This window comes from Lipotes vexillifer, unplaced genomic scaffold (assembly GCF_000442215.2).
Source record: "Lipotes vexillifer unplaced genomic scaffold, Lipotes_vexillifer_v1.1 scaffold217, whole genome shotgun sequence".
NCBI classification, from domain to species: domain Eukaryota; kingdom Metazoa; phylum Chordata; class Mammalia; order Artiodactyla; family Lipotidae; genus Lipotes; species Lipotes vexillifer.
This window is the reverse complement of record NW_006788200.1, coordinates 8,141,617-8,164,687: the sequence shown is the minus strand read 5'-3', so window position 1 is coordinate 8,164,687 and position 23,071 is coordinate 8,141,617. Positions and strand designations below refer to the sequence as shown.

Sequence of the window (23,071 nt, the reverse complement as noted above, 5' to 3'; positions counted from 1 at the left end):
TCAGAGAACTACAGCAATTTGGTATGGCTGGAATATAAAAAGCAAATAAAGTAGGATACAGCAAGGATAGAAAGAGACAGAAGCCAAATCGTAAATAACCTTGTATGCCATACCAAGGAATCTGATTTATTCTTTATCTAAGGAATGGGAAGCCTTTTTGCCAAAGGAGTGGCATGACTGAACTGGCATTAGAGAATTTATTGCGATAGCAGGGTAAACGAAGAATTAGAGGTATAATCACAGAGGTAGATAGAGCCAGGGATTACTACAATAAGTTCAGGTGAAAGATGATGACTTGATTTACAGCACAAGCAGTGAGAATACAAAGAGACAAACAAGATGCTAAGAAAGAACCTACAGGACTTAGTACCTGTTTGGATGTATGTGGTAAGGGATAGCAGATGCAAGCTTCAAGGTTTCTGAGTACACTGACTAGTTTTAGGGCAATGCAATTTACAAAGGTGGGGGTGGGGAAGGGACAGGCGTAGAGGGGGAAGTGATGAGTTCAGTTTTAGAATTGTAAATCTGAGATGTTTATGGAACATACATACAGTAGGCAGTAGGAAGGGCTCTTAGCAGACTGCTAAAATAAGTGAGAGAGGGGAGCCACACGGATATCTAAAAGAAGAATGCTCCTGTGAGAGCCAACTGCAAATGCCAAAGGCTCTGGAGCAGGACATGCTTGGAGAGTTTATAGAACATAATGAAGCAGTTGTGGTTTTGCTCAAATATCTTATGCTGATGAACTTTGTATCCTTTCGTTTTAAATCATTGCCCCTTTAAACCTGTCACTTAAAGTCCATCAAACTCCTGAAGTAAGACATCCAAACATCAACCTTTATAGTGATCATCCAACTAACACAGGGCAATGATCCATATATTGAGTTTAGGATCTTGGACTGTCACAAGACTAGGAAAATATTAAATGAGTTGATGCAATTAAGGTACACATGCCTAGAACAAACACTCAAATATAATTTGTTATTATGTAAAACTAGTTTAGAAGGGCAAATATAATTTGAATAAATAATTTACCTTGTTTTCACATTCTCTGAAATGTTCATCTTCCTGAAAAGCCTGATGTCTTTAAGGGCAGGGACCACATTTTTTCATTTTTGTAATCCCAAAGCCCAGCACAAAGCTTAACAAATAGTAGATTCTAGTTAAATTATTGTGGAATCTACCCTACGATACCAATCAGAATTCTTAAACAGAGTGCCAAGGACTCTAATCTCTGAAAGATGTAATTTTATTATGCAAGATATCAGTTCATGAAAAAGAGGCTCTACCCCAAACTAAACACTGATTTTCCTCTGTAGAGAATGAGAGCATGCTTTCAACAGATTAACAAGGAGATAATACATAGCAGTAATAAGTACTTTTGATACTGTTATCATACTATTCAAAATTTTATTGGGGGGGTGGTAATAGGTCAAATACATGCACCTGATTTAAGTATAGCCTTAAATAATGGTCTCTTCAAACTAAAAGAAAATAAACTTTTCTTTGTTAACTTGTCAGTCAAGTCTCAAGCAAAACAGGTACTAAAATATAGTACAGATTCTCACTATTCAGAGTCAAAATAACTAGTAAATTAAAATAATTGGGACCATTTGAGCAGTAACATCCAAGATTTGTTTTTGCAGTTTAATCACACAGGTGATAACACTGGCTTGGGTGTCAAGCTAATTGTGTGTTACTCAAATATTGAATTCTCACCTCTTAAGCAATTGTTAGAAGATACCAGATGCAAAAACTCTAATTGCTATATTTTATATTTTATTCCACTTATCCATTTGTTTATTATCCTGGAAAAAAAAATTCTGTCCATAGTCTTCTTGCAAGCTATATATAGTCCACATCAGATGTATTTAGACTACAACTACCCAAACTAATCACCTCCTCCCTCTTCAGTTTTGTCTCCTCTCAAACATATATCCAGGCTTTGTCAGGGAGGGGATGCATAAACAAACAAACAAACACTACAACAACTTCCTATTCTGGTAGCCTAGCAAACACAGGTTTAAATCATAAGAGTTCCCAACCATCCACCTTCAGTGTATACAAGAGGGGCAGAAATGTCAAGAAATGGAATATTATTAATGGAGGAGGGGTGGTTTTCGTGTGTGACCACAAATTCTGTAGCATATAAAATACCCTCTATTATACCTCTTCTGAAGACCAGATGAAGGGCACAAACATATCTAGTAACCCAGAAGAGCCAAAAGAATCTTAAAAAAAAAACAAAATTGGAAGACTTACACTTCCCAATTTCAAAACTTACTACAAAAAACTACAGTAATCAAGACAGTATGGAACTGGCATGAGAAGACATATAGAACAGTGGAATAAAATAGAAATAAACACTCCAGAAATAAACCATCACATTTAAAGTCAACTGATTTTTGAAAAGGGTGTCAAGACAATTTAATGGAGAAAGAAATATCTTTTCAACAAATGGTGCTGGGACAATTGGATATCCACATTCCAAGAATGAGGTTAGATCTCTACCTCATATCTTACATAAAATCTCAATATGGATCAAAGACCTAAATGTAAGAGCTAAAAGTATAAAACTCTTAGAAGAAAAGAAGAAAACAGGTGTAAATCTTCATAACCTTGGATTATGCAATGGTCTCTTAGACATGACACCAAATGCACAAGCAACAAAAGAAAAAATAGTTAAATATAAAAATTGGGCCCAACCAAAATTTAAAATTTAATGGCACAGGACTTCCCTGGTGGTGCAGTGGTTAAGAATCTGCCTGCCAACGCAGGGTACATGGGTTCGAGCCCTGGTTCGGGAAGATCCCACGTGCCACGGAGCAACTAAGCCCGTGCGCCACAACTACTGAGCCTCCGCTCTAGAGCCCGCAAGCCACAACTACTGAGCCCGTGTGCCACAACTACTGAAGACCGCACACCTAGAGCCCATGCGCCGCAACAAGAAAAGCCACTGCAATGAGAAGCCCACACACCGCAACGAAGAGGAGCCCCTGCTCACTGCAACTAGAGAAAGCCCGTGTGGAGCAATGAAGACCCAACACAGCCAAAAATAAATAAATAATTTATTTAAAAACTTTAAAAAATAAAATTTAATGGCACAATCAAGAAAGTGAAAAGATGGCCCACAGAAAGGGAGAAAATATTTCCAAATCATGTCTCTGATAAGGGACTGGTATGTATCCAGAATACATGTTTTTTCCTAAAAACAAACAACAAACATGATTCAACAATAAAAAGACAACCCAACAAAGAAATGGGAGAAAGATCTGAATAAACATTTCTCCAAAGACATACAAATGGACAAAAAGCACATGAAAAGATGCTCAACTTCATTAGTCATTGGGGAAATGCAAATCAGAGTCACAATGAGGTAAAACTCCAGGGGATTCACTGGTGGTGCAGTGGTTAAGAATACACCTGCCAGTGCAGGAGACACGGGTTCAAGCCCTGGTCTGAGAAGAGCGCACATGCTGCGGAGCAGCTAAGCCCGCGAGCCACAACTACTGAGCCTGCGCTCTAGAGACCACGAGCCACAACTACTGAGCCCATGTGCCACAACTACTGAAGCCCACACGCCTAGAGCCCATGTTCTGCAACAAGAGAAGCCACCACGATGAGAAGCCTGAGCACTGCAACGAAGAGTAGCCCCCCGCTCGCTGCAACTAGAGAAATCCCACATACAGCAACAAAGACCCAAGGCAGCCAAAAATAAATAAATTAATTAATTAATTTTAAAAAAAACAACCAAAAACTCCATACCCACTAGCATGGATATTAAAAAAAAAAAAATGTTAGCAAGGATGTGGAAAAATTGGAACCTTCATACACTGCTGGGAATGTAAAATCATGCAGTTGCTACAGAAAACAGCCTGGTGGTTTCTCAGAAAATAAACTGAGTTATAATATGATCAAGGTTCCACTCCAAGGTATACACTCAAGGGAACTGAAAAGATATCGTCATAAAAAACTTGTACACAAACGTTCATATTATCATTATTTACAATAGCCAAAATGTGGAAATAGGGGCTTCCCTGGTGGCGCAGTGGTTGAGAGTCCGCCTGCCGATGCAGGGGACACGGGTTCATGCCCCAGTCCGGGAGGATCCCACATGCCGCGGAACGGCTGGGCCGGTGGGCCATGGCCACTGGGCCTGTGCGTCCGGAGCCTGTGCTCCACAACGGGAGAGGCCCCAACAGGGAGAGGCCCGTGTACCGCAAAAAACAAACAAACAAACAAACAAACAAAATGTGGAAATAATCCAAATGTCATCAACCAATGAACAAAATGTGGTATATCCACAAAACATATTATTCCAATTTAGTACTGATACATGATACAACATGTAGAAATCTTGAAAACAATATACTAAGTGAAAGAAGTGAGGCACAAAAGATCACATATTGTATGATTCCATTTATATGAAATGCCCAGACTAGGCAAATCCAGTGAGACAGAAAGTGATTACCAAAGGCTGCAGGGACAGAATGGGAAATGCCTGCTAACGGGTACAAGGTTTTGTTAGGGGGTGATGAAAATTTTTTAAAATAGATAACGGTGAAGGTTGCACAACTTTGTGAATGTATTAAAAATCCACTGAATTGTACAATTTAAAGAGTGAATTCTATATTATGTGAATTCTATTTCAATTTTTTTAACTTTAGGAATTTGAATTTGAAAAAAAAAAAATACTTCAGAAGGGGAATTCCCTGGTGGTCCAGTGGTTAGGACTTGGCGCTTCCACTGCTGGGGCCTGGGTTTGATCCCTAGTCAGGGAACTAAGATCCTACAAGCTTTGCATCGCAACCAAAAAAAAAAAAAAAAAAGTTCAAAAATACCTCAGAAATTTATTAAATTTCCTATTTTGATAAATTCACTGTGGTTATGTAAGAGAATGCCTTTGTTGTTAGGAAAGATACACTAAAGAATTTAAGGGTAAAAGAGACAGGATGTATGCAGTCTACTTTCAAATGATTCAGAAAATAAATTACTTGTTTGTTGAGAGAGAGAGGAATGTGACAAAATGAACAAAATTGGTCTGTCTAGATAAAGCATATATGGGAGGAGATCTTTGTACTATTCTTGCAACTTTCCAGTAAGTTTGAAATTATATCAAAATAAAATGTAGTAAAAAAAAGAGAGAATATATCCAATATAATTGGACTACTGCCCCTTTGGGGGTTTGCTCTTTGATAATGACAGTCTGTGTCACATATGTTACTGCATTTATCAACTGTACAATTTTTAAAAGGCCAAAATAGAAATGCAGAGATTTAGCAGAATAAGTAAACACGAGGAGAAAATCAATTAGAAGCTGATAAGTGCTGGAAGTACTTTCAAAGTGTACCACTCAAGGTATCAACAGACATGGCCAAACCTTTACTTTCTGACTCAGATTTCATAAAATGCCTATGTGAAAACTTTTAAATTCTACATCATTAAAGAAAATACTGCAGGTTCATTTATCTAGATTTAATACCAGATTGAGACAATTTTTCCGAAATGGAACTCATCCCATCTCTAGTGATAGAAAGCATAAAAAGTATTCTTCCTAGCATTTAATCAACACATGAAGCAGCATGATCAATCACAAATTAGTCGGGCTTCCCTGGTGGCTCAGTGGTTGAGAGTCCGCCTGCCGATGCAGGGGACACGGGTTTGTGCCCCGGTCTGGGAAGATCCCACATGCCGCGGAGCGGCTGGGCCCGTGAGCCATGGCCGCTGTGCCTGCGCGTCCGGAGCCTGTGCTCCGCAACAGGAGAGGCCACAGCAGTGAGAGGCCCGCGTACCACACACACACAAAAAAAACACACAAAACAATCACAAATTAGTCAATATGAGGAAAAACAGGGAAAAAATAACGATTATATTACAGAAATATCTACTTAGGGATTTCCCTGGTGTTCAGTGATTAAGACTTTGCCTTCCAATGAAGGGGATGCAGGTTTGATCCCTGGTCAGGGAGCTAAGATCCCACGTGCCTTGTGGCCAAAAATCCAAAACATAAAACAGAAGCAATACGGTAACAAATCCAATAAAGACTTAAAAAAAGAAAAAGAAAAAAGAAACATCTACTTAGAGCACAGTATTCCATGTGAACTGGGTTCAATGGCTTCAGGGAGGACATCAGTGAGTGCTCAGTCTCCTCCTGTCATAGAAGTTTTCAAATGTTTTGTCAGTCTCAAGCTTTTTGATTTGCTAATATCTACTGTGGTGAAACAATTATGTAAGATTTGTATTCAAACTTGTTCTCATAAAGCAATCTATAGATTCAATGCAATCGCTATCAAAATCCCACAGCATTTTTTACAGAAATACAAAGACCCATCCTAAAATTCACATGGAATCTCAAGGAACCCTAGCTAGTCAAACAATCTTGAAAAAGAAGAACACAGTTGGAGGATTAATACTGCCTGACTTCAAAACTTACTACTAAAGCTACAGTAATAAAAACAGTGAGATACTAGCATAAAGTCAGTCATATAGACCAATGGAATAGAACAGAGAGCCCAGAAAAAACCTTCCCATATAAGATCAATTCATTTCAACCAAGATACCAAGACCACTCAATGGAGAAATTACAGTCTTTTCAACAAGTGGTGCTGGAAAAACTGGATATCCACAAGCTAAAGCATGAAGTTAGACGCTGACCTTACACCAAAAACAAAAGTTAACTCAAAATGGCTCAAAGACCTAAATGTAAGAGCTAAAAGGATAAAAGTCTTAGAAGAAAACATTGGGAAAAAATCTTCATGACATAGGATTTGGCAACAACTTTATGGATATGAAACCAAAAGCACAGACAATAAAAGAAAAAAACAGATAAACTGAACTTCATCTAAATTAAAACCTTTTAAGCACGAAAGGACAACAGAGTAAAAAGGCAACCAATGAAATGTTAGAAAATATGTGCAAATTATACATATTATACATATGATAGGGATTAACATCCAAAGAACTCCTACAATTAAACAATGAAAAAACAACCCAATTAAAAATGGGCAAAGGGGGAATTCCCTGGTGGTCCAGTGGTTAGGACTTGGCGCTTTCACTGCACGGGCCCAGGTTCACTCCCTGCCTGATCAGATTCTACAAAACAACCCAATTAAAAATGGGCAAAGGGGGAATTCCCTGGTGGTCCAGTGGTTAGGACTTGGCGCTTTCACTGCACGGGCCCAGGTTCACTCCCTGCCTGATCAGGGAACTAAGATTCTACAAGCTGGGCATTGTGGCCAAAAAAAAAAAAAAAAAAAAAAAAGAGCCAAAGGATTTGAATAGACATCTCTCCAAAGTCGATACACAAATGGCCAATAAGCACATGAAAAAGATGTTCAACATCAAAACCACACCCATTAGGATGGCTATTCTCAAAAATAGAAAGCAAGTATTGGCTAGAATATGGAGAAATCAGAATCCTTGTGCTTTGCCAGTGGGAATGTAAAATGGTACAGCTGCTATGGAAAACAGTATGGTTGTTCCTCAAAAAATTAAAAATAGAATTAACAGATGTTCCAGCAATCCCACTTCTGGGTATATACCAGAAAAAAAGCAAAAGCAGGGACTTGAACAGGTATTTATACAACTATGTTCACAGCAGCATATTCACACCAGCCAAAAGGCAGAGGAGCAATCCAAGTGTCCATCAACAGATGAATGAATAAACAAAATATGGTATACAAATACAATAGAATAGTATTCAGCTAAGTGTCAGACATGCTGCAAACATGGATGAAGCTTGAAGGCATTATGCTAAGTAAAATAAGCCAGTCACAAAAAGTAGAAAAATTGTATGATTTCACTTATTTGAGATACCTAGAGTAGTCAAAATCATAGAGAAAGAAAGTAGAATTGTGGTTGCTAAGGGGCTGGAGAAGGGAGGACAGGGCATTACTGTTTAATGGGTACAAAGTTTCAGTTTTGGAAGATGAAAAAGTTCTGGAGATGGCTGGTGGTGATGGTTGCACAACAATGTGAATGTACTTAAAACCACTTTAAAATGGTTAAAATGGTAAATTCTGGACTTCCCCAGCAGTCCAGTGGTTAAGACTTCACACTTCCACTGCAGGGGGCGAGGGTTCAATCCTTTGTCTAGGAACTAAGATCCCACATGCCACACTGCATGGCCAAAACAAACAGGTAAATTTTATGTTATGTATATTTTAACACAATTTTTAAAAATGGTTAAAATGGTAAATTTTGTTATCCTTGTTTTACCACAATTTTTAAAAATTGTTCTCAACCTAACTGTCCTCATTACAAAGCATCAAAACTTGACAATTTAATAAACTGTTCTGTTCAACTCTTTGGTTCTTGGGGCTAATCCCTGGGAGTGTACTTGCCTTTTTCTTTTCAAAATTGCAAACTAACGCAGTGAATCAAACCACTAGGATACAGTGGGATATCTACTTTAAAAAAACAAACAAACAAAAAAACTCTTTCTACTAATGAAAAGAGCATCCATTACAGGAAAAACTTTGTGAGAACAGAAGGATGTATAGCAGAGGAGGAGCAGAATGTGTTCTTTGACCAACTGTTGCTAAATTTCAGCTTATCAAATAAAAAAAAAGCTTTATATACAACTTTACTTTCCTTCTGGTTTAGGTAAAGTTGACCAGAAAAAAGGTAAACCAGTCAATCATCATAAGGCAAATGATCTTTATTCATAGGAAACATACACTGTAAGTAACTACCAATAGAATAGCACACAGATTTTAATTTTTACAAATTAAAACCAATGTTTCCCATAGTGGCAAAGTTGGGTATATGCCTTTCTATATTGGTACTTCTAATATTTCTTAATTCGCTTAAAATGAATAATAATAAGACCTAAACTTTCCGAGTTTAAGTGCAATTACAAAATTACCTTAAAGTTGTGTTCCTCCAATACTCAATGGCACACCTTTGACTGCCTTTTTTTAAAATAATTTTTTAAAATTTTATTTATTTATTTTTATTTTTGGCTGCCTTGGGTCTTTGTTGCTGCACGCGGGCTTTTCCCTAGTTGCCACGAGTGGGGGCTACTCTTCCTTGTGGTTCATGGGCTTCTCATAGGGTGGCTTCTCTTGTTGCAGAGCACGGGCTCTAGGCGCGTGGGCTTCAGTAGTTGTTGCACTCAGGCTCAGTAGTTGTAGCTCGCGGGCTCCAGAGTGCAGGCTCAGTAGTTGTGGCACAAGGGCTTAGCTGCTCCGCAGCATGTGGGATCTTCCCGGACCAGGGCTCGGACCCGTGTCCCCTGCACTGGCAGGCGGATTCTTAACCACTGCGCCACCAGGAAGTCCCTGACTGCCTTCTTAATATACTGATTGATCTACATGGCAGTCACCAATTTCATAATATAAAAGTTTTCCAACAAGGTCAACTACAGATTAAATGCTAGTTTGAGAAGGCATTTCTTAAGTAACTAATTAAATTCATGCATCAGAAGAGAAACAGTCAGCAGGACAATATAGCAGTTAAGATAACTATAATGGGAGTCACACAACCTATTTTCTACTATAAATTAGCTGTGTGATCCTGAGCAAGTCATTCAGATCAATGGTTCCCAGACTGTTAAGGCTTTACCCAGAGTCCTAACATGAACTTTCCAATTTGATATTTTGTCAAACACAATTATTTTAAAAATTAATTTCATAACAGCAGGAAGGGCATTATCTCAAAGTAGAACCAAGTGAGAGGACTTCCCTGGTGGCGCAGTAGTTAAGAATCCACCTGCCAATGCAGGAGACAGGGGTTCGAGCCCTGGTCCGGGAAGATCCCACATGCCGCGGAGCAACTAACCCCATGGGCCACAACTACTGAGCCTGCGCTCTAGAGCCCGTGAGCCACAGCTACCGAGCCCGCGAGTCACAACTACTGAAGCTCATGTGCCTAGAACCTGTGCTCTGCAACAAGAGAAGCCACTGCAATGAGAAGCCAACGCACCGCAACAAAGAGTTAACCCCGCTCGCCGCAACTAGAGAAAGCCCGTGCGCAGCAACGAAGACTCAACGCAGCCAAAAATAAAATAAATAAATAAATAATTTAAAGTGTAAAGGGCAGGATACTTGGGAGCAGGAGTAAGGTCAAGACTTTTTACTGTATTTGCCTTTATATTAGTCTTATGAACTGAACAAATGTAAATCACCTATGAAAATGTACTAAATAACCAAAAGAAAACCTCTACATACTTCGAGTTTCACAAAAAGGTTTTCCTCTACCCATACCTAATCAACTGTTTCAACCCACCATTCATATAACCATACTCACCAACAAATCATTTTATGTAAAGTCTTAAGGCTTTATAGAATGAAACTTGTGCAAGGTTGATGCTCATGCAATATAAAAAACTGTTACAGGGGCTTCCCTGGTGGCACAGTGGTTGAGAGTCCGCCTGCCACTGCAGGGGACACAGGTTCGAGCCCTGGTCCGGAAAGATCCCACATGCTGCGGAGCAGCTAAGCCCAGGCGCCACAACTACTGAGCCTGCATTCTAGAGCCCATGAGCCACAACTACTGAGCCCATGTGCCACAACTACTGAAGCCTGCGTACCTGGAGCCCTGCAACGGGAGAGGCCACCACAATGAAAGACCTGTGTACCGCAAGCTCTGCAACGGGAGAGGCCACCACAATGAAAGGCCTGTGTACCGCAGCAAAGAGTGGCTCGTGTTCACCACAACTAGAGAGAGCCTGCTCGCTGCAGTGAAGACCCAACACAGCCAAAAATAAAATAAATAAAATAAATTAATTAAAAAAAATTGTTACAGTAACAACATGTAATTTTTCCTTCAATCGACATTTTTGTCTCCAAAATTTGCTCACTAGAATGCAAAGGTATATTTCCTATTTTATCACTATTGATGATAATTTATGGAGTAAAGCCTTTCTACCTTGAACAAAGTCCCCATAAAGGATTTTTAGAAATTCATTTTCATGGACAATAAATGAATTTTTCAAAAACAATACAGCATTTTAAGTTTCCTAAAATTATAAATTTACCATGGAAAATTTACAACATTAAACCAGTCCGGGGCTTCCCTGGTGGCGCAGTGGTTAAGAATACGCCTGCCAGGGCTTCCCTGGTGGCGCAGTGGTTGAGAGTCCGCCTGCCGATGCAGGGGACGCGGGTTCGTGCCCGGGTCCGGGAAGATCCCACATGCCGCAGAGCGGCTAGGCCCGTGAGTCATGGCCGCTGAACCTGCGCGTCCGGAGCCTGTGCTCCGCAACGGGAGAGGCCACAACAGTGCGAGGCCCGTGTACCGAAAAAAAAAACGCCTGCCAATGCAGGGGACACGGGTTCGAGGAGTCCGCCTGCCGATGCAGGGGACGCGGGTTCGTGCCCGGGTCCGGGAAGATCCCACATGCCGCAGAGCGGCTAGGCCCGTGAGTCATGGCCGCTGAACCTGCGCGTCCGGAGCCTGTGCTCCGCAACGGGAGAGGCCACAACAGTGCGAGGCCCGTGTACCGAAAAAAAAAACGCCTGCCAATGCAGGGGACACGGGTTCGAGCTCTGGTCCGGGAAGATCCCACATGCCACGGAGAAACTAAGCCCACCTGCCGCAACTACTGAAGCCTGCGCGCCTAGAGCCCGTGCTCCGCAACAAGAGAAGCCACCGCAATGAGAAGCCCGCACACCGCAACGAAGAGTAGCCCCCGTTCAACACAACTAGAGAAAGCCCCCGCAGCAACGAAGACCCAAAGCAGCCAAAAATAAATAAATTAAATAAAATAAAATAAATTAAAAAAAAAAACAGAACACCTGTCCATACCCTCTTTCAATTTCTCTCTTGTTCAGGTTATGAGCATAAGCCCTGAGATGCTATTAAAAGCAGTGACTCACCTTGTTTACCTGAACTTTGAATACAGAGTATTCATGACAAAATTGCCATCCCAGATAAGAGTGGGCCTCTAGACCAGTGATTCTCAACCAGGGGTGTTTCTGTCCCACAAGACATTTGGCTTTGTCTAAGGACATTTTTAGCTGTCACAACTGGGTGGGTTTTACTGGCATCTAGTGAGTAAACACCAGGGATGCTGCTAAAGCACAGGAAAGCCCCTCACAACAAAGTACTATCTGGCCCTAAATGTCCGATATGTTGCTGTTGAGAAACTTTGCTCTAACTAGATAGTAGGTCATAAGTAACCCTAAAGGAAATGATCCATCTGCCATTAGAGAAAATCAGAATGGACCCTCTGTGTGGTGTGTGCTTTTGACTCTTTAACATAATCTTCAGGAAAAAAAAAATCCCTACAAAGCTTTTGCTATAATTTGCTATAAAATGTTGTACACAATTCCCATGTGCTTTTAACTAATTGTAAATATAGCACCTGTCTCAAAATAGGATATCTATCTTTTAAGTGTGTATATGAACATGTATACATATACATATAGGCCTATATAGGCCTGGAAATTTTTCTAAAAGAAAAATTTCAATACTGGTTATCTCTGAAGAGTGGGATCTGAAGGGTCAGTAGGGGTGACAAGAACTTTTACTTTTCATCTTATGTCTACTATCTACACTGTTGAACTTTTTTATCATAGGACTATATTACTTTTATAATTTTAAAAGGAAGATGTCACACACATATACATACAGTATATGCATACATTCTTAAGACAAAAGATTAAAGATCATAAATCTCACCAAAATCCTATCTTTAGGAATTTTATTTTCCTTTTACCTTACTTAAAAAAAAAAAAGACTACAAATCTAAAGTTAACATTTAAAAATAGATTTTTAAAGTATTTTCAACCTGACTTCTATTCTGAAAAATGGGTACATTTCAAAAGAATCCAATGCAAGTTCTGACTCTTCTAGTCAAGGCCTCGGACAGCTAAGGAACATGCTCAGCATGCCTGAAGAAATACAAAACAGGTATTCACCCCAATGTTTAAAACAACAAGAACCAAATATCCCAAACGGTGACATTCCCTAAGCTAGCACAATTCTAATATAAAAAATTTACAAAAAGATCCAAGCCCCTTCTTCAAACTAAAAGGTGTTTTGACTTAGCCAGCGAGGGAAATTACCTTGTTTTTTCTCAGCTGTAGGCTCTGATAATGAATAGAAAAGAGGTCCTTAAAGTATCTACATTTCTGTATACCAAATGTACAGAATTTCAACTAACTCTAGAGCAAATGCACTGGGCCTCCACATTTCTTACTTATTTCTCACCTAGTCCTGCCCCATTCGGAGAACAAGACAAACTTCACTCTCAAACTACAAACCAATCCATCTCTCTGAATGTCTACATTCTAAATATTTGGTTCTAAAACATCTAGGTATGATGAAAATAAAAATTCTATTATCATTCATCAAATGCCAGTTGGGTGAAGGTTTTTTGAAGACTATTATGTATGGTCTTTTCACACTGGAAATTCAAAGTTAATAATATGGGAGAAGACACTCATCTTGTCAGAGAGAAAAGAAAATCCAAGAAATTTGCTTGGGAAAAAAAGGTCATTTCACTCACAAAGGTATAGACTATATCCTACCACACATACTACACAACAGACACTAGATATTCCAGGAATTTCTTCTCCATGTCATATGGATGCGCGAACAAGCCTCACATAAATGGTTATTTCAAAAGCTCATTTACCCAGATATAACACATGAGCCCATAGAGTTAGATTCATAACTTCGGAAGCTCACTAGCACTCTACCTCTGAAGAAATTTAAGAATACTACTGAAGTAAAAACAAATGTGTGATGTTTCATCTCATCAATGACAATTATGCAAAAATGGTCCAGAAAATCAAGGACATAATCCTTCTATCACATTCAGACCAAAGCAAACCTTTTCAGTCTCTCTTAGAAGTTTCAAAGAAAAATAGACTCTAATCTTTAGAGCCTAAAGATATTCCCACTTTATTTCTCAGGTAAAAGGTAAATGTGTTCTAGGTTCATCTCTCATCAATTTTCATTCAAAGTCTAAATAAAAGCCTTCCACAAGCCCAGGAGTGGAAGTGCTCCAGGGAGTCTCTCCCTAACTGCCTACTCAAATAAAATCCTGTCCCACCTTGGCTTAGAAGTTATTTCTCTTATAGTGAAATTCAAAGATACAGATATTCAGGGAACTATCTCCTTTACAACCCACACAGTTTTTTCCAAAGCAAAATATTGGGGTTAGAATACACTAAGGTTTTAAATCTCAAGGAATTCCTGTTCAGACCAAGAATGGCAAGACTGTGCACTACATGTATTCTACAACCCACAAATGTAGTGTCTCCGTATTCCTCTCAAATACAAAAGCCAGGATAGTTGTACATATATAGAAATCCCTGTACTTTAAGACCAACACTGGAGGTTAAAATGTCATAGGGGGTGAGCCAGGCACCTTAGAACCAAAATAGAATACTCTGAGCACTTAGAACAATTGTCATCACAAGACAGTACTATAACCAAGCCAAAGTCAAAGGGAAAAAGTGCAGATATAAAATATCTCCTTTTGCCCTAGAGCCCAAAAGTTGATGCCTACCATTCTAGGTTGCCTAGACCTAAAAAGGCCCAGTATAAGAGCTAAAAGAAACTAAGGACCTGATAACAAATTTCCCTCACTGCAAAAGGTGTCCATACAGGGCCTCATCTTCTCCAAGCCTAAAAATCTCCAGAGTTCAGCTATCCAGCTGTTGTGAAGCTCAAAGATGCACTGGAACTTTCTTTTCCTGTCTAACTTCACACAAAATTCCAGGTGCAAGACTCACGTGATTTTTCAGCGCAAAAGCAGAGAACTCCTTAGCACTCACCTGTCTCAAACTATAGAGGGGAATTAAGACCCCTCCTTAAACACACAAGTAAGGCATAAGGCAAATAATGTCCAACCCTGCAACTCTGATGAGAGACACAGTACAGTGCCAATGCTCTTTAGGCAAGCCAGCTCTGTCTCTCTGTCTCTGTCTCACTCTCCCTCTCTCACCCTGACCCTCTGTCTCGCTCTCTCAGTACCAAGGGCAGGGACTCTGGCAAGACCCCGCCCCCCCATCGCCAAAGCGGGGTGGGCGGGAGGTGCCCGAGGAGTCCCGGTTCCCGCGCGAAGCTCAGAGACCAAAGGATTCCCTATTGTGGGTCTATAGATGGTGACGGGAAGCGATCCGGCTCGAGCCGCGGGCTGAAGAGTAAGCCGAGGGCGCACTAGGCCCGCACCGCTGCCACTGCCGCCATGGAGCCGATCGCTGTCAGAGAAGGACTCCGCCTGAGCAGCGGGAGGGTGGCCCCGGCCCTGCGCCGGCCCAGAGAGAATTCGTGCCTCAAGCCGTGTGGGAGGCGGGGGTCCCCGAGCCGTACCTCGGACACCTCGTCCTCGTCGCTACCAGAGGCACCACCTCCACCCCCGGTCCTCAGGACGGCAGCCGCCAACTTGAAATCCAGCGCCGCGTCCCCTCCGCCCGCACCGCTGCCGCCGCCACCGACTCCCGGAGCCGGCCCGGCCTCCCCAAAGAGTCTCACGGTGCGGATTCCCAGTCCGACCCCTCCCGGCGGAGGCGGCTCCGAGGCCCCGGCTGGGGCGGATCGCGGAGCCACTGAGTCCAGATCCTCCTCAAAGGAGGTGCCGCCGCCTCCGCCGTCGGTCAGCATGGTTCTCACGCGGAGCTGGAGACGCTGCCGAGTCACTCGCGGCCGCGGCCACCGCCGCCGCCAATCCCGGGAAACGAGAGGACCAGCAGGAGGAAGAAGCGTCTCCTTCCCCCCCGTCCCAGCAGCGCCACTAACTTCTCACTGCCTAACCTGCTGCCTCCCGCCCCCACACTCGCCACTGGCTGCAGCTCCCCAGCGGCTGCAGATCATTGGCCAAGGCGAGCCGTCGCTCAGACTCTTCGTCACGCGCCGCTCCCTGGCTCGCAGCCCCCAAGCTGCGTTGACCCGCGCAGGCCTAGGCGGTTGCGAACACCCGCCTACTATTCCCCACGTGCCTACTTCCGGTCTTGTTCTATGTCTATTGGCCAGTCTCGCTGACTATCGCGTCACGACCTTAAAGTGGATTAGTTGGCCTTGTGGTCAGTCATAGTGACCCCTGACAATGGAAAACTTCATTGGCGACAGAGAGTGTCGGTCACTTTGTCACAGGACGTCGCGTGGTACAATTGGCCGGTAAGTGTACCATTCATCCCGCCCCCATCTGAGGTGACGGGAAAGGGTTGGGGAATTTCCACTCTTGATTAAAATGACGGCTGAGGTGACGACCTGCAAGAATTGGTGAGATTTGGAGTGAATTCACCCAGGGCTTAATGAGGCCCTTACGTCAGTGGTGCAAGAGGCGCGGAGGTAACGCAGTCCCCACCTGTCGCTCTCTGCCAGGCGCGGAGAGTTGCTGCACGCGGATTGGAGGGAAGAAGCTGTCAGTCTCAGGTAGGCTCCACCTTCCTGCCCGTCCCTGGTTGGAGGGGCGGCGCGTCAGTCACTAGAGAGGTCACCGCCTCTGGGAAAGGGGAGGCTGTGTAAACTCTGCTTCTGGTTCTTTGGGCGGGAGTAGGGGGCAGGGAGAGACGATCGAGCGGGGCCGTTACGGCTGAGTGCCTCCCGCCTTTCCGAGAGGAGCCTAGCCCCACGAGCTGAGGGAACCAGAGAGCTGCTGAGGATGACCGCCCGGAGGCGATTCGGCCAGCCCGCGTGCCAGGACGTGGCTGGGCGCGGCAGTTCTACAACCTGCGGGCGGGGTCGCCCCTCGGGGCCGCGTTCTCTTGCCTGTGGAAGGCGGCGGGCCTGAGGGCTGGACAGCGCCATGCCTCAGTACCGGGAACTGTCCCACGAAGGAGGGTGGGAAGGCCGTGGACAGCGCGCGGAATCACACTGCGGGGCTGAATGCAGTGGTTAAGAGTGCGTGATCTGGAGCAATTTCGAGTTCTGGTGCCGCCACTTATTTACTGTGTGACCTCCGGGCGTTAGTTGTTTTCTCTGTGACTTTCAGTTCGCCCGTCTGTAAAATGGGGGTAGTATTAATACCTCCCTCATTGAGTTGTTGTTATGAATAAATTGGTAATAACGTTAGGCGCTTAGCAAAGTGCCAAACTTACAGCAAAGACTAACTTTTTTTAGTTACTCTTCCTTCAGGGGTCCTCCACCTGCCCCTGGCTCCTGCCAGCCAAACTAATTGTCTCTGTGATGCAAAACAAGGCTAGCTAAGGGGGTCTTCCCCCCTCAGAGGAGATCTCTGTACCTCTGTTAGCTCTATCTCTCTATCTCCTTTGTCGATAAAGAGGGCTTTAAAAGAACTAATGCTCTAACTAATCCTGTGATCAAAGATCGCAAGAAAAGCATTTGGGGTTTTTATGGCAAATGTTCTTTGACCCTGAGAACCCATACGAGTTTAGCCAAGAGAGATTGGCTAAAAGTAAAAGCTTTGGCATTGTCTACTCTCTTGCAACTTTAACAAAGGGCCTTGTATATCTTGATTGTGTAATTTTTAATATTTCACCTCCCTTGAACTGGAATCTGAACATTCTACAGAAAATGATTTTTAAAATGACTTTAAAAATCGATTCTGCCAAACATTTATTTAAAGAGCAATTCGAAGATTGTGAACAATTCTTTGGCTTGGTAAATGCTCATTTTGGCATTTCACATGTCAAAAAGAGACAGTTTTCTATGAGCAGAACATTTTAGGTAAATGTTCTTTCTAGATAATACATTGTAGAAAATGTGGGGAAAGTACCTTTTCTAGAAAACTATTTTGATGTAAATGCCATGTACACTGGCTTTAGTTAGAATTTGTGGAACTTAATTAGCTCATATCTTCAGTAGGCATGTGTGACTAGGTCACAACTCAAACTAATAGCGCCAACAAAAGAAACCCAGCACTGCCCAACCCACTTCAGAGCTGGATTATCCAGAATTGGTATGGCTACATCCTTAGGCAAAAACAGGTATTGACTGGTGCAACATTACAAAGGAACTGCTTCTCATTTCTACCACTATCACAAAAATAATTTCTGATGCAGCTACCTGAACAAACTCTTTAAATTCATTACGTGAATCTCGGGGACAGAGAAAGGAAATCTGGATATATACATTTCCCCCAGTATATTTGAGAGAAAGAAATACACTCTCTACTCAGTCCCTAGCAACCAACCCTGAGTATAACTGTGAGTATAATGATCAAGCAGTGATCTTTGTTTCACCAGGACCTTTACCTAAGACACTTGTTTTCAGTAGTTTGACAGTCAGTATTGGAGTTAGGAACTCTCAATCTAGATTTTGGTGACTGCTATATAGATTGTATATTAAATATAATTTAATATTTCCATATATGCCACATTCATGTGGTTTTACAAATGTGAAAACTAATTGAGAAATCATATCAGGTAATACATTTGATGAATATATAAAGTCATACTCAATGTATTCAGTGTAAAATATCAATAAGTACTAATGTGATTTAGTGGGTAACCTTGGTTTTGATATATATTAAGATGGTATTTACTACTGAAAGAAAAGTAATACACTGACTTTTCAAAGGCTGAATAAGTAGTGGAGCACAAAATCCCTCTTAAAAGTATATTTGTTGGAAATTAACATTAGAATAAAATGTTTTCCCACAGAAAACCAGTGGGAATATTTATTAGGGTCTAATTTAACATGTTTCAAAGCACACTCTTCCTTTTGATCATCTTTCAGACAGGGAAGGAAAAAGGGAAACTGTATAGTCCAAGGATTTTTTTAACTTTGAGGTAATAAAAAGCTGTATTCCTCATAAGAAATATGAGATTGACAACTAAATTGTAGATACAGGAACTTTAGCTACATGTAGTTCTTTTACATGCAACCTGCATTTTCTCAAGACATTTAATTTCTGCATGTCAGCCCATCTCAGTTCAGCTCATGTATATAAGGAAAGAAGGATAAGTAAACCAACAGATTTGTTGCACTTGGATGTTATGTCATTTAACCTTTATAATAACCCTATCAAGATTTCATCCAGGGCTTCCCTGGTGGCGCAGTGGTTGAGAGTCCACCTGCCGATGCAGGGGACGCGGTTTCATGCCCCGGTCCGCGAAGATCCCACATGCCGCGGAGCGTCTAGGCACGTGAGCCATGGCCGCTGAGCCTGCGCGTCCGGAGCCTGTGCTCCGCAACGGGAGAGGCCACAACAGTGAGAGGCCCGCGTAGCAAAAAAAAAAAAAAGAATTCACCCATTTTACAGATAAGGAAATTGAAACTCCAAAAAGGTTATATAACTTGCCCAAACATATAAGGCCAATATATTAAAAGGCTAGGATTTGAATTTATTTCTGCCTGATCCCAAAACCCATGCTCTTCCCACTGTATCACTTTGATTCCATGGTACCTTCAAAGGTAGAGGAATTTCATCAATCAGGTAAACTGATATAATACTTCAACCATTATATCTTTATAATCCTGCTAATTAGGACTCTAGGTAAATTATCCCTGACTGCTACCAAATTTGATCTCTCTCTCTTTTGTGACAGTTGGAAACATTTAATTTAAAACTTATCTCCTGGTTTCTCCAACTATATTGTTAGTTTCTTAGATCATGTAATTTCACACTAAAAAGTCTGAATAGCTAATATATTCACATGGTTCACATTTCAAAAAGAATTTTAAAAATACGATGAAAGTAGTCATTTTACTTTGTCCAGTAAACACCCAGATCCCCTCATAAGCAAACCATGTTATCAGGTTTCTAAGTCTCCTTCTAGGAATGTTTATACATATATAAGCAATTTCGTACCTGTCTACTTTTTCCCTTTTTAACACAAATGGCAGCATACTATACACACTTCTGTATCTTGCTTTTTTCACCTAATATATTGTATAGATATTCCACGTCAGTATGTAAAGAGCTCTGTAATTCTTGTTTACTGCTTCATAGTATTCTGTTAACCAGGCATACTATAATTTATTTATCCAGTACTATAAACTGGATAGGAAACTATTGTTTCCTATAATAAACCTACTCTCTATCCTCCAGGAAGTTCTGGGCACAACTTAGTTCAATTGAAAAACCATAAAATTGCAACCAGGCTGAAGGCTACCACTTATTTGAGCTATACTTGAATATACCTGCAAGATGTAGGAAGTGGGCATGTTTTAAAAAACAAGGAGCTATGCCTGCAGCTGGACTACCCCACCACATAGCCTAAGAAAATTATACCAAATTATTCAGAAAATTTACTGAGCCTACCTGAAAATGGAAAAAGTGTATATATATATATATATATATATATATATAAAACTTCTATAACTAACAAGTATATAAATACCTCTTGTAGTAGAATCACTCAGGTTCTCAACAATGGAGAGAGGAGAGAACAATTAATACCCATATTCATTTTCTTCCTTGGGGTTCTATCAGGATTCCTTAATTCTTGAATTGTTTAACAGAGGACGGAATGTCAAGGAGAATATGCAATAGGGTTGAGAGGAAGTAGGATTTGGTGGGAGGGTCTCTGAGTTGAGAATCAGAAATACCAAATCTACTTCAAGTGACTAGTATACTTCTGTGTGTGATGCTGTGCTCCTTGACCAAGAAAGTTCGTTTGTCCAGTTGACCTTTTGAGGTACACTTTAAAGGTACATAACTTAAGAGACATTCCATACCACAAAACATAGTCATCACTTTAAATCAAATATCATACATGTATGGAAAAAGTATGGTAGGTTACATGTAAAACCAAGATGTTAATAGTAATTATCTTTGGGGTAATAGATTCGTACGGAGATTTATAAATTTTTTTTTCTTTTTTGAATATTTATATTTTCTAGGCTTTTCTTTTTTACTTTTCCACAGTGAACATATACTTTTTGTGTAATAAAAGTTTTTTCAAATATTTCAAATTAGTTTTGCAATTTTTTCACATGTACATTCAACCAACATTTATTTAATTCCTGTTGTGTGCATGGCACTTTGCCAAGTCTTTAGAGAAAACATAAAAGAAGCAGAAGATAATGTACTTCTTTTCAGTCACACTGATGCATATACTTATTGACTGATGATTAGGTAGATAAAATGCACGTGGGGATAATAGAGAACAGTCTTAACAGAAAGACAAATTCAAGACATTATAATAAACTATTTGGCAGTATTTAGTAGGTAGAAAGTAAAAGAAATCAAAATAGAGTAAGTTTATTCAGGAAAAAGCTTTTTTTTTTACATCTTTATTGGAGTATAATTGCTTTACAATGGTGTGTTAGTTTCTGCTTTATAACAAAGTGAATCAGTTATACATATGTTCCCATATCTCTTCCCTCTTGCGTCTCCCTCCCTCTCACCCTCCCTATCCCACCCCTCCAGGCGGTCCCAAACCACCGAGCTGATCTCCCTGTGCTATGCGGCTGCTTCCCACTAGCTATCTACCTTACGTTTGGTAGTGTATATATGTCCATGCCTCTCTCTCGCTTTGTCACAGCTTACCCTTCCCCCCTCCCCATATCCTCAAGTCCATTCTCTAGTAGGTCTGTTAGGAAAAAGCTTTGATTATTATCATTTTGATCTAGGAACTAACTGAGGGAAATAGAAGAGGTAAAGCCTTCCAAATGGAAAGGAATGGTTAAAAGAATAACTTGGTCAGTGCAGAGAAATCAGAAAGAGGATTAAAGAGAAATTTGGTTAAAGAAATGTTGAATACTGGACTGAGGGCTTTAAACTTCGGTTCGTAGTTATTGAAAAGCAAAGTTACCATGATAAAAATTGTCAAAGGGAGATTACAACTTTTTGTTTTGTTTTGTTTGGGCTGCATTGTATGAGTTGGGATATGGAACAAGGAGGTACTGGAGTCCAGGAAACAAGCAGTCTTGCTGTTGTGCTTAGGCCAGGTGTGAGGTAATGAAAGCCTGAGTCAGGGGAGTGGCTATCAAAATGAGAGAATGGAACTGTCAGCAAGCATAAGAATCAGCATGACTTGATGCCTGATGAAATGTGGGGAACAGTAGAGTTAGGAACAAAAGTTACTCTAGAGAAATCAATACAAACTTTCTGAAGGGAAATGTGGTATTATGTATCAAGATCCTTTCTTTAAATTTTTATTTCCTCCTATTAGAATGGCTAAAATCCAACGAACTGACAGTACCAGTTGCTGGTGAGGATGCAAAACAACAGCAGCTCTCATTCATTGCTGATGAGAATGCAAAATGGTACAGCCATTCTGGAAAAGAGTTTGGAAGGTTCTTACTATGCTAAACATGGTCTTACCATACAATGCACAATTGCACTTCTAAGTATTTACCCATTGATTTGAAAACTTATATCCACATAAAATCCTGCATGGGTAAGTTTATAGCAGCTTTCTTCGTAATCATTGCTTCTGGAAGCAACCATGGTGTCCTTCAATAAATGAATGGGTAAACAAAGTGTGGTACAGCCATACAATGGAATACTATAAAAAGGAATGAGCTGTCAAACCACGCACAGACAAAGATGAATTTTAAATGCATATTGTGAAGTGAAAGAAGCCAGTTTGAAAAGGCCACGTATTGTATGATTCTATTTATATGACATTCTGGAAAAGGCAAAACTATGGAGATAGTAAACAGATCAATGTGCCAGGGGTTGAGTTGGGGGAAGAGTTGAATAGGTGAAGCACAGAGGATTTTGGGGGGTGGTAAAGTTCTGTATGATATTGTATTCTGTATGATACTGTAATAGTAGATACATGACACTATTCATTCGTCAAACCTATAGAACTTTACAGTACAAAGAGTGAAATTTAACGTATGAAAAAAATTTTTTTAATCATTTAGTAGTCCAGAGGATCCCAGAATGGAATGCAGACTATGGCAAAAGAATCTAATTGTATCACAAATGTGCAAAACAGGACTTCCCTGGTGGCACATTGGTTAAGAATATGCCTGCCAATGCAGGGGACACAGGTTCAAGCCCTGGTCCGAGAAGATCCCACATGCCGTGGAGCAACTAAGCCCATGCACCACAACTACTGAGCCTGAGCTCTAGAGCCTGCAAGCCACAACTACTGAGCCCAAGTGCCACAACTACTGAAGCCTGCACGCCTAGAGCCCATGCTCCACAACAAGAGAAGCCACCACAATGAGAAGCCCACGCACCGCAATGAAGAGTAGCCCCCACTTGCCACAACTAGAGAAAGCCCATGCGCAGCAATGAAGACCCAATGCAGCC

At 41.2% G+C, this 23,071-nt stretch overlaps 1 protein-coding gene across 5 annotated transcripts in view; it reads right to left on the bottom strand.

The window, feature by feature from the left end:
• Positions 1 to 15,720, bottom strand: part of ANKHD1 (ankyrin repeat and KH domain containing 1) — a 115,430-nt gene extending 99,710 nt beyond the window's left edge. For 4 of the 5 annotated variants that reach the window (XM_007461453.1, XM_007461455.1, XM_007461457.1 and 1 more), the window contains exon 1: positions 15,268 to 15,720. In XM_007461453.1, the coding sequence (XP_007461515.1) occupies positions 15,268 to 15,558 (291 nt within the window). In that variant the 5' untranslated portion in view covers positions 15,559 to 15,720. The remainder of the gene's footprint in view (positions 1 to 15,267) is intronic. The other variant, XM_007461454.1, reaches the window with a different exon arrangement.
• Positions 15,721 to 23,071: the final 7,351 nt, after the last annotated feature.